We start from the raw sequence: 13,365 nt of genomic DNA, 5'->3' as shown, positions 1-13,365 counted from the left end.
CCTTCTGTCTTCCTGGTGCTGATATTGGGATATTGTTAAAGAATATTTCAGAGCGTCTTCCAAGACCAAATTAAATAACTGAAACATTTTCTTTTATTATCCTTTAGCTATGAAAATTTGTGCAAAATTATTTGGGCTCTTAATAAATAACCAATTGTTCGCGTCTAGCTAACCTTGTTTGATTAAAAGTATGAGTAAAAAAAAAACAATGAAAAATTTGAAATTTTTCTTTTCAGAAATAATGTAATCAAAAATTACAAATGATTTTCATTTCATTAAGTATGCGAACATGTTGCTTGAGCTTGTTAAAAAGCTAAATTTTGACGCAGAAGATTGTTTTAAGCTCATTTTATATAAAATGTTGAAGCTTACCTCCAATGTAAACCAGTATACGTTAAAAACTAATTGCTACCTTTTTTTTTTCATCAAACCGAAATACGTATATTTCAACTAATAACTGAATGTTTCTGCTTCTTTATTAAATTAAGTAAGTATATCATTTGACATCTTAAATAATAATAATAATAATAATTACAGTGATGAAAACACCTTGAAAGCAAACTTTCTTTGTATTTGCTTTAGATCATTTTTGAAATTTTACTGATTTTTAGCTCAATTAAAATTTTTGCAATTAAACTTCGAAAAGAAACAAAAAAAACAAAAAAAAAAAAAAAAAAAAGAAAAAGAAACAAAGAAACGAAAATAAACAAAAGTTTTTTCAATCGGTTGGACATGCTTATTTTACTGAAACGTGTCATAAACTTTCATTTAAACTCTGAAAAATACTGAAGCCAAATTGTAAAAGCTTTCACATTTTTTTAAATAACTAAATCGAACAATAAAACCGATTTTAGTATTATGTATCTAACAAGTTTTAGTTTTTAAAAATTATTATAATCTTCTGAAAATGGAATTATGTTTGATTGTTAAAACACTGGTGATACTATTCATTTAAGCAAAGAACTGAATTTTCAGAAATAGCTTTTATGATTGTTATTTTTTTGAGCATCGTATTTAAAAATGGCTGGAAAATATTTTGCTCTATACTAGGAGATGTTGATTTTCTTTTAACAGTCGTCATGAAAGTTTTTTATTTGTGAAGTTTTGGTACTTTTTTTCGTAGCCAAAGAATATTTTTGGCTATTTTTTTATAGTAATGATAAAATTTTGCAGTTGTTGTTGTTTTGAGCAATCACATTGCTTATTGTTCTCAGTTGACGGTTTTTATGTTACTATGATTTTATTTTCCCTCCGCCGCCCTCTGCAGTACCACCGTCGACCGGCCCCTCCCGACGCTGCTCCTCCAGAGAAAACAGTATCCAGGTTGCGACCGTATCCTACACACACACGCATACATACACACACACACTCATGCCTGCACACAAACACCCACACATACACACACATGCCCACACACTCATGCCTGCACACAGACACAAACAAACTCCTACATACACATACACTTGTCATTGCGAAAAACATAATTTAAATTCCAGATGTCAAAATTCAATTTAATATTACTTTTTTTTAAATTTCAATTAGTCAAAAAGTTTTTGTTAAACATTTTTTTATTTGATTACCCGTTATTCATAAATTGTTATGAAAAATAATTTTAGATGATTCTACCTTTTTTTTACATTTATTTTTTTATTATTATTTTTTTAAATTTTATTTATTTTTTTTAAAGATTTTTCACTATTTACGCGCAATCACGAAGAAATGAAGTCTTAAGCTGGAATAAAGGTTTTCTTTTTTTCGGGGGGGGGGGGCAGAATGTTTACAATCGGTTTTTGTATTTTGTGCAGTTTTTAATAAATTAAACTATATTCGCTTTCTCTCAAATTCGCTGGTTGGTCAGATTTATGTATTTATATCTTTGGTTTTCCCTCTTTAGTTAACTTTTTCTAATACTTTTTTTAGTTTAAAATTTTTTCTTAATTATTTCTTATTACGTGTCGCAGTAAAAATAACAATTGATTAGTTTGAAGCCAGCGAAGGTTTAATTCTTGGTTTTTGTTAAAAAATACATCAGCTTTCGTATTTTGCTTTTACTTAGCGCCAAATTATTTCGTTAGAAGTTGCGTAGAAAAAATGCTACAATTTTCGAATGCTAGCGCTTCAAAAAAAGTCAACAACATTATGTATAACGATTGAGATTTTTTAGTTATATATATATAAGATATCTTATTAAACGTTTACGTGGGAAAAAACGAAGAATCATATGAGGCTTAAATTTTAAAACGTGATTTGAAAGTAAAGAATTAAAATTAAAAAAAAAAAAAAACGAAAACATGCTCCTTTGGACTTTTATGCTTCAATTTAGCGTGAGTTTTTACAACAAAAGTTCAATTTCTAAAATTAAATGAAACTCATATACGAAAATGTTTAGTTTTCTGTATTACAATTTTTTTTGGCCTCATAACGTTTGGTATTCGTATATTAAATAGGTACTTTTTCTTTTTTTTTGTAAACTTAGAATAAAAAGAAACTCACTGAACTAAACTAAGTAACAAGAAACTGTACAATACACGGTTTGTTTTCGCCAAAGATACCACTTCTTCAGTACAAAAAAAATGTCTAAATAAAGCATCTCTCCGTTCCATTGCAATAGAAAAACGTTTTTTTTTACATATGATTAAGAAAACACTGCATGCATGCTTAATCGCACTTTTTGTTTCGCTACGTAGCAGTATATTTTTAACCCAGATTTAGCCCATACACATAAATTTAAAATTTATTCAGTTAATTATTTACTGGCAAAATGCCATTTTGGAAAATTGAAGTCCTACATAATAGGATATTTATTTCATACAAACATGATATAAAAAGTAAGTTTGTAGAAAAAAATAAAGTAAAACAGCATATCAATAAAATCATTTTGAGAACAATGGAACGTAATTATTAAAAAAGTATTACACGTCATTTTAAATGTACTATATATACACACTGTCATTGTTTACATAGCAGCAAATCGGGAAAACAGATTAATGCGTTTCAGTGATCCCAATTTTTCCCAAGACAGTAGTTCCAAACTGGACTAATCTTGTTAGATCCGAATGTTTCACATTATTTTGTCACTAGAGTGCAACTTAATGAAATAATGGCTTTCTTCGCACCTTTACAGGTGCTTATATGAAGGTACATTATTTTATAATGGGATTTAGCACTCTTCGACGTAAACGTTCTATTAAATAATTGTTTTGATTGTCTTGGGATTTTTTTGTTTATGCATTTTTTAAGGTCTTTTGTTTTCAGTTATTTGTTACAGCATAGAGATCACAGTTAAATACTGAAAAATATGATTTTTTAAAGATGTTTTTACTGAGCAAGATGATATTCCAATATGAATTTAATTGATACATACTCTTACAATATCTACTTCTGACACGTACTGAAAATATTAAATGAAAGACACATGGCAGGTTTTAGTGTGATTTATTTCGAGTAAAATTACATAGAATACTCCATTTACTTAGTGTTTCTCAAATATTTTATAGTTAATTCTAAAGATTTAGGCTACACTGTTAGTGAAATAGGAAACGTAAATTAAAGGGGTATTAATAACTCCTACTAAAAATATTTTTACTGTAAAACATTTATGCATATACATGTTAATGCGTATGAATAATAAATTTATGCATATAAATGTTTGCATGTATAGGAAGTATAGCACACTACTTATTCCAAAACAAATGCTGGTTTGCACACACAAATATTAACTAAAAACTAATGCGCAACTTTCGTTCTGTTGAACGACTGTAATAGCAATGATTTTTAAATATTTCGGTCGAAAATGATTCTTAGCGGAGGAGCACACTTAAAAAAAATATTTTTGTTGTTTTTTTAAAGCAAAATTATTTTATATGTATACGTAAAAATCTACACCAACTTTTGGATTCTGAAAAATCAGTTTAAATAGTACTATCATTTAGGAGAAAGAACAAAAGCAGAACTAAATAGTTTTGACTAGTATATAATTATATTTATTGCATTTAAGCACTGAATTGGTGCCTATATGGATGTTGTAACCCGTTTTTTAAACATTGGTTTATAGATTAGGGCTAAATAGCTGATGTGAGCACATCACATTTAATATTTTATTACAAAATTGCTACAAAACTATTTTAAAAATCAGTTTAATACTTTTAGCTTTAGTAGCACTGATACAGAAAGTGGTGCATGTTAAAATGTGGCTCTAATCTGCTTTCCAAGGTCTTTGTTATAAGCTTTGTGACGGTCCTTAATTGTATGCGTGAATTATTCAATATTTAGATAAGCTTTTATTTGAAATATTTCGGTTCAAACAAAATTACAGGGAGAGGACACGCTTTCTTAACATAATAAAGACATTTTGGGATTATTTTCTATCCATGTAGTTAAACTGACTTTTAAAGCCCAGATAAACAAAGTAGTGTAAGTGCTAAAATTTCAAAAAAAAGAGAATTATAATTAAAGCAAACATTACCTGGCATCATTGTAATGCTAAAGTTAGGATGTGCGTGACCTTGGTTGCAGGTCAGGTTTGCCCCAAATATACTCAAATAGTAATAGAAAGTTACATTTGATGTTTAAGAAAAGATAGAAATAGTGCTTGGATAGTGCTGATACACAGGATGATTTAGAAAAACGTCAATACAGAATATCTACGGTTTGAACTTAGCAAGCGTTTTCCTCAAAAGTTAAAAAAAGTTAACACGCGTCGCTTTGCCTCACGCACCCTTACAGATTTTACACACAAACTACCACAGATGTAAAAGGGTTTATTCTGCAGATGTTTTGGAAAAAAAAAAACAGTCAAAATGCATCTTTTTTTCGTCATAAATTAAAACTTAAAAAATCTTTGTTAATGGACCATGATTTCGATATTTAAGAATGTTTTGCTAAAAAAAAAATGTTTCTTCGGCGAAAAACGTTTTAACGGAACTTATTGGGAAGTGCAAGTTTCAGAAACAAAAGAATTACTTTTTTCCCCATTTGTTTGCCTACAATCATTCCCAAGGCAATCTTTTCAAGAAGATCTAATCGAGTTACGCTCGACTTTCCCCATTATACCACCACGAGGCCACAACCTAATGAGTTAATGGACCACTTTGCACATTTCAGGACATGGATAGAGGGGTAACTTTTATTTATCGAATACTTCTGGTTCCTGCAGCCATCATTAGCTTCCTTTTCATTTGTATCCCTGGCTGCTTTTCCTCTTTCATGTTATGATGATTTGCCTTTGTCCTATTCCGATGCAACACTTTCGTTCCATGGTTATTCATTGGATGTTTCTGATAACTACTTCTCTTTCGTGTTTTTATGCCATCATTTTTATACTGTGAGTAAGAAATTAAGCAACTTTTAGGATTTTTTTTTGAGTAACTTAAAATTAAAATATGTAACACATGTTTGAGAAAATTGAAAACTAAGCATTTTTTTGCTGAAATTAAAATTTTTAAAAGGTCAGTTGTGTGTGTACCAGTTAGCGCTGAGGTTTCCAAATTAGAGTTAGAGTTTTTTCACGTTACCCCTAGTCATTTATTGTGCTTATGATTGTATGATGTTGAGATAGATTTGTATTTGCAATTGTAAAGTTTTTTGGAAGAAATCAGAAAATTAGATCCATGTATGTTGTTATTAAAATAAGGCTCTTAATACAGAGAAACAATATCAAACTTATTTTTTATTATTTTTATTAAAGTCAGATATGTTCATCCAGGTGAGTTTTTATTCCACCCGTTTGTTTTATTAACAATTAGTATGTCATACCATTGACACGTTGCTGCACCCCTCTTTTTTTTAAAAGGCACCCTAGGGTGGCAGGGCACTAACTTTGGAAAGCCTTGACTTTTCTTACTGATCTTTATCATTCACGACATTCAGCAAAACCATAAATACACAATAAGACTTAGAACCATGTCATATATATTTTTAACGCTTGTTTCTTTTTTCTTTGAAAAAAGAGGAAGGAAGGGTAATGGGAATTTAGTTAAAAAGTAATTGGTGTTAAATTTTAATTAAGTTATTAGTAACTATAATTTAATTATAAAAACAGAAAGAAATATAGTATGCTCTTTACAGAAATGTGAGTAATGTGTTTATATCCATGCATATAATTACTTTCTTTAATAACGGAAAGCAAAACAATATTGACAATTAAAAAAAAAGGAGCACGATGTAAAACTAGTTTATTTTTAAAATGTATACATACTGTTAACATGCATTTTATGGAATTAAAAAGTTTAGAATTTTTTTAATTAAAAAATTAATCAGAAAGGATGAATTTAAAAAACACGAAACGTTCGTGGTAATTTAAAAATAATATTGTTAAAATTCATGTAAAAATATGATGTTTAAACAAGTATTGGTTTTCCCTTTTTCGTCTTTCATTATTAAACTTTTGATTCCTTTTGATTCACAAACACACCATTGTGTGATAATCATTTTTATTACTTTGTATTACTTACACTATATTCATGAAATATAATGCGAAACATGTGAATCATATTTTTTTTACTATGCAAATTAATTAAAAAATGTATTCTGTCGAAGAAATCATTTTTTTATTTTACAGTTCTTCAATCAAAGAAAATTTTACAACTATTTTCAAACTTTGTGACAATGAAAAAAAAATTGAATAGCATATTTCACTTAAAATGTAGTTTAAGTTTCTGATGCATCTTCAGGCTTTAAATTTTGTATTTTTTTCAGGGATTTGAGATTTGGCCTCTTTTGTGTTGTCAAATTTTCATGATTAATTTTAAAACAAAATTAATCATGAATATTCGCGATTACAATCAATTCTAGAGGCACTGCAATCTATGACCGAAGACAGAGGAAAAAGGTTTAAAAACATAAAAATAAAAAAACAACAACAAGTCCCGTAAGATGTAACCCATTTTTAAGCTTAATAAATGAAAGAGAACTTGCATCGTGTAAATGTAGGTTTTTCTTTCCTATTCTTCTGAAATTACATTGCACAACAAGTTGTCTAAAGCCTATATTTTAGCTCAAAGAAAAACATAATTTTTTGACTATTTTAATAGTTTCTTAAATCATCGCAAGGAAGTGATCTAGAGTTAATATTCAAGCTCTAGAATTGCAACACATTGAGTATTTAAACCCTTTTTAGAAATTGGAATAAATTATTATGACTTGGAAAGAATAATGAAAACACATTAGCGACCTGCTGCAAAAATTATAATAAAAAAACGATGTAAATAGCTGTACAATATTGCCTTTCAGAAAAATATCTACGAGGTCAACATAAAAGTGTTACAAAAAAGAGCACTATTTAACACTATTATGGTTAACTTTTGCTACTTGGTTTTAATGTTATTTCTGAATTGGATATTTTAATGCACCTATGAAATTTTGAACATTTATGGAAGCGTTTCAAAATAGAATCTTTAAATTGTTTTTAACTTTTTGTTGTGTTTTAGAAAAAGTACTTTCTGCTGTTTTTTTGATATGACTTTGAGATAGAATACACGTAACTTATGAAGAATTGCATGTGACATAATTAAAAATACAAAAAAAAAAAAAAAAAACTGCACTAAGGCAATTTTTTTTAAATGTAGAGGAAAATAAAAAAGAACATTCTTAAAGAAGTAAAAATAAGAAACAATAGATTTAGAAATTAGAAATACGCTTTCTTACTTCGATGATATCCTTGCTTTGTTGTTTTATTTGAACCATGTTTCCAGTGAAATGAAAAAGCCGTACTTGTATTTCAGTTGATGTTGGTAATATTGCGGGATAGAGTTCCAATTGCAGTAATGGTATTGGAAAAAGGTTGAGAAAAAACATCAAAAGGTTTCTCGAAATTGATCCAACTAAAGGCGGATTATCAACGACAGCAATTTCGAAATAATAAAAGAAGGGGGATATCAGAAAAATCCTATGAATGTGATTCTCTAGAACTCTTAAAGGAATGGAATGCAATGAAAATGCTGTGGAATGAAATATGTTTTCTTTAACGTTTTACTTTCTTTTTTTGTAAAGCTTTTATGAAGAGAGAAACACTTTATTTCAGTTCAAAACTGTTAAAAGCACTACTTGGCGATAAATTCTAATTCTCATGTGCACAAGGTTTTTAAGTTATTACTTAAATAACTTAAGAGTCCCAATTCATTTTAAAATATTTTTTCAGGATTGCGTACGTTATCCCTTTTTGTTTTAAGTAATAAAATAAGTAGCGAATAAACAAAAGTGTGGTGCAATGTGAAGTAATAAGGTGTTTTTCAGAGGTAATGACATTTTAAAATGACAAATTCATGATTTCAATAACTATAAAATGTTGTAACGTAACCTCTTAACTCTAAAGTCTCACTCTTCCGTCAGACTTGGGCGTTACGATTATTAAAATGAAGTACTAATTTAACTTACAATACATGTTGTTTCTTTCATATTGCCTACTGCACATCAAATTTTCTAATGTGTAATGTGTACTCCATAATTCTATGGTCTTGAGATGTAGATCTACATATGACTTGATAACTGTAAGACAGTAATAAGGTACTTGCTTCAGTTTTTAAAAACATGTCAAATTTTAAACTTTTTATTAAATGCATCAATTTTGAATTATTAATTAAACATATTATTAATTTAAAGCAAACTTAAAAGCTTAGATGTACTTTATTGTATCAATTAATATTACTTGATTTTTGTTCTAACGTACTGTTTTGTATTTTTTTAGCCCAGCCAAGTGCTCCTTCAATCGAGAAAGATGGAAAAATGGCTCCTAACGGTTCCATTGTTGGCCCTTTTTATGAAGGAACAGCTCTTACATTGGAATGCGAAACCTTTGGTGGAAAACCAACTCCGCAAGTCTCTTGGTTTAAAGTAAAATATATACATTTTGATGTTTTTAGTATAATCTATGACGTTTTGTTCCGCAACGAATGCGCGAAGTTAAATTCATGGAGATTAAAACATAGTCATCTGCAATGGTATAAAACTAGCGTTCAAAAGTTAAACCACTTTTTCGTTAAACATTGGAAACGATGTTTGATTACAGTGATTTAACTCAATACAGAGACAGGACTAATATCTTTTATCAGTAAGAGTCAAACTGTTCTTATTTATTTATTTATTTTTTTATTGAACTGGCTGACAGCTATTATGTCAAAATTCTTTGTTCATTATATTGAACTATATGACGCTGATGAAGTTAAAATATTGCACTTATACTTTTTTTTACGTTTTAAAATTTATTGTAATTTTTACTTTGATTTCTTGGTTTTATTTGATACTATAACCGGCGCAATAAGATACTCAATTGCAATTTGATGTATATGATATACTTCTGTATGATTTGGATTGCATAAATTATTCCAATATTTAGGCTTTCGATGCAGTTGAACAAAAGTAAAATTAGCTTCAAGCACTAGAAAATCCTATTAGATCTAAAAGGCCGCTAGATATTAAGTCCGTCATTGTTCGTCCGTCGATGGGAACAAAGTCGAATTGTTTCTAATTGATATGTATAAACTTTGCCGAGAATCAGGTCTCTAAAATATGGAAACAGTCTTTGGGGTAAAATCAACCGGGTATTTTTATTATACTAATAAATATTTTTTTCAATTTTCATTTTTATAAATCAGTGGTTTAGTTTTTATGGAATCGCTGACATAATTATCTCAGTACGATAGTGGTGATTCCTGTAATAAGTTAGTATTCCCGCTGAACGTGATGCGGCATGAAAACAGGCAAAAGGGGAAAGTTAAGAGTAGGGGGAGGGGGAATATGCATACTTCTTAAACGTCTTTTTCAATGCTAGTTTCAAAATTATCGCAAGAAAGGCAATATTTGTCGTACTGTTCTGGAAAGGATTTACTACATGCCTTCTTTGTAAAATGCTTTAAGATTTAATGATAAATAAACTTTAATTGCAGTCATTGAACCAATGATAATATAAAAAAATCTTCATTATTTACGCTCAAATTAAATAACATGCATAACTGTTTGATTGCTACCATTTATGAATCGGTAACAAGTATGGACACGTGGCTAAACTTCAAAGTTTAGCTTCACAACGTAAGTTTTTAAAATCAATAACAACATGCTGTGTGGAGAAAAACAATAAATTAATAATCGCTGTAAAAACATTATTTTAAATCTACAATGAAACTGCCTCAACTAGCAGTTTTCTGCATTTTCTTTACGTGGCAGATACATTTTGCTACACAGTAAAATGCATCATTGAGAGTTACAAAATAAGGAATTCGAGAAATGGACAGTACATGTTTCATTTAAAATATATGTTATAAACACAATTCTTAAATTGAACACATGTATTATTTTTAAGTGCGTACATTTCCATTATTGCTGTTTTTTTTATCAGTTTCGATTATTCAATTATATTATGGTCAGTGCAATAATTACTATGGTCAGAAATAGATCGCATTAAAAAAATCGCAAAATTTCAAAGAAAATTGCACCAACTATACAATGGAGTAAAAACTTATTAAACCACAAGTACACGTGATCTCGCATCCAGGCATCAGAAGTGAATGTAAAAAAAAAAAGAGTCGGAGAAAATCGTAAATAGTATTTCGTAAAGTTTTACGAAATACTACTTTAAACTGATTTTTTCTGTGATACTGAAATTGAAGAGAATGAGAATTTTATGAATACCGGTTGGCTTTATCGGTCCAAATTAATAGGAGACAAAAAGATATTGACCATATTTCCTTAAAATTACTAAATTTTTATGATGTTTATTATCAACTATATCGTTTATACGTCACCGGTTATGTGAACCAACTTTTTTGACATTTTTTCGTACAAAAGAATATACCTCTTTAAAACGAAGAGAAGTATGTTATTTCAAAATTTGAGCTCTCATTGTTGCCGGGGTGCTATATGGCATCCTGATATTAAAGAAAGCGGATAATTCTCGTGTACTAGTTTAGCCATTCAATCCTCCATCTGAGTAGGTTAAGGTAAAACCGGTAAAATTAGAGACAAAGTTTTAATGTAAGAGTAAAATTTTACGCTAGTTTAATGTTGTTAGGTAAAGACGATTTTTTTGCAGAAAAAAAAACTGTTTATTATCTTTGAGGATGCAAACTTTTAAAATCAATATTAAAGCAATACTCATGGTGACAAAATGAGTACATATTATGTTTTGCCTTTATATAGAACTGAAAGGAATGAGCGGTAAAATGCTTACAGTAAAAGAGTGGTAAATTTAATTGTTTGACTACAAAAATGTAAGCTCCAAATTTTTCAAAAAGATATGCTTAGTTATTAACGAACTTCTTTTCAACAAAATTACAGGGAGTTTCAAATTGAATATGACAACAAAAAAAGCTCTATTTTTGCAATTGATTTTTTAGCCAAAACGGAATTCTTTTGAAGCTACAATCATGTTGGTACGCAACAAGAACGAAAACTCTCCTTGTTGTGAAATTACAAGTAGGTGCATTCGTATTAAAAATGGCACCGTTCGTTTAGGAAGAACGCTACAGGGTTGAAGTGTTTCTCTGTGATTTGGAATACGATAAAACCGCATCGTTTATTGACGCGCAAAGTCATCTTGCTCGAGCCAATGCATGGTCACAGTCTAAAACGGTTGGGAAGCAGTTTTCGTCAACTGTTTACCGCATCACTAGAATCGACGTACTACTTCAAACAACATGAAATTGCCAACCCCTTGTGATTTTTTATGGGAGAGGGAAGGCTTTTTTTTTTCTTTTTCTTTTTTTTTTTTTTTTTTTTGAAGACGAAACGTTTTTGCTTCAATTTATCTAGGACCTACTCTTGTTAGTCTCAGGGAAAATGAAGCAAAATAGCTGCCTGAAGTAACAGACAATTGAACTTTTCAAATAATTAACAAGGTATAATCTGTCACGAGTGGGGCAGAAAAAAAACTATTTGGACATTTGTAGTGTCACCAGTCATGTTGATTTGTTAAAACAAGTAATTACAGTTTCTCTCCGTTTCTTCCATTCAATGTGAAATTCATTGTACTTTTGATTTATTCAACCCCGATTAAAATGTGTCGATTATTAAGTTTTTGTTTAAATACTCCCATTTTTTACATGATTTTTAGTTTTCTTTTCGTAGGACACCGAGGAGCTCGAGTCAGATGATCACGTGAAAGTTGAAAAAAATGGCGCATCAAGTGTGACGTCAAACGTGAAAGTCACTTTAGATCGAGAAGACTTAGGGGCTAAAATTGAATGCCATGTGGATAATGAAGCCATTGACGAGCCTTTAGTGTCTTGGGTGGAAATTGACCTGCATGGTGAGCTCAAACTGTTTTTAGAAATTTTTCAACAAAATGTTATACATAAACATTACTGATGCTACATATTTGGCAAATAATGCTCGTAAGGGGCAATTTTCCGAAGCAAAGTTGTTTTTAAAGATTGAAAATTGATATTAAAAATATAAATCTTTGTGCGTCTGTTGAAATACATAATTGAGAGACAGTGAAACCTGTGTAAGTTGACCACCTGTAGTGCACTACTTGAGTGAGATAAATAAATACCTTTGTGCTGAACAGTAAAGTAAGACAAAACAACGTTAGAAGAAGCACAAATTTGTAAATTACAGCAGACACGTGTTTCGGCGTTACAGGGAACGCCTTTTTCAATGCAAAAAATAATGAGCTTATGGATGAAAAGACATCCGCATCCATAACCTCATTATTTTTTGCATTGAAAAAGGCGTTCCCTGAAACGCCGAAACACGTGTCTGCTGTAATTTACAAATTTGTGCTTCTTCTAACGTTGTTTTGTCTTACTTTACTACTTGAGTGGTCAACTTACAAGGGTGATCAACTTAACAGGTTTTACTGCAATATATACTTATACTAGTTTACATTTTCGCAATTTTCTTCTCAAAAAAAAATTATCTTTCGGCAGCGTATTTCAAACCCGCCCTCAACTCACCATCTCTCATAGCCTGCGGTGACTGGGGAAGAAAACCCGCCTTCAAATGCGTGTCTCAGAGGCTCCGTACTCTTGTCGCCTGTCACTTGGTGATATTTTGCCAAATTAAGCGATATATAAGCGATGATATAATATTTAGTTCAAAGCATATTTTGCGTGTCCTGAGACTGTAAGAGAAATGACATGATTGTCCACAATACCATGTTTTCTTGATATGGCTTTAGCAATGTTTCATGACAATCTATAGAATAAGTATCAGGTAATGTATTCTGTTAGTATGGGGACTACAGATAATGCGGTTATATATATAAAAAAATATTTGCAATGGTTAAAATAGTATATGAATCGCATATAAGTAAATGGGAAGTAATTTTTATGATCATAATATCGCATTTCTTGCATTTTTAGGGATTCAATTTGATGTTTACTCTTAACTACAGAAATAACCAATGAAGAAACACACTTTTATCACGTATAT

At 30.0% G+C, this 13,365-nt stretch overlaps 1 protein-coding gene across 1 annotated transcript in view; it reads left to right on the top strand.

The window, feature by feature from the left end:
• The window catches only part of LOC129220914 (hemicentin-2-like), a 210,181-nt gene that overhangs the window by 66,129 nt on the left and 130,687 nt on the right, over nt 1-13,365 (top strand). Inside the window, exons 2-3 of the mRNA XM_054855349.1 lie at nt 8,684-8,829; nt 12,058-12,238. Coding sequence (XP_054711324.1) covers nt 8,722-8,829; nt 12,058-12,238 — 289 coding nt within the window. The 5' untranslated portion in view covers nt 8,684-8,721. The remainder of the gene's footprint in view (nt 1-8,683; nt 8,830-12,057; nt 12,239-13,365) is intronic.

Source organism: Uloborus diversus, chromosome 4 (assembly GCF_026930045.1).
Source record: "Uloborus diversus isolate 005 chromosome 4, Udiv.v.3.1, whole genome shotgun sequence".
Classification (NCBI taxonomy): Eukaryota; Metazoa; Arthropoda; class Arachnida; order Araneae; family Uloboridae; genus Uloborus; species Uloborus diversus.
This window is presented reverse-complemented; position numbering and strand designations above follow the sequence as displayed.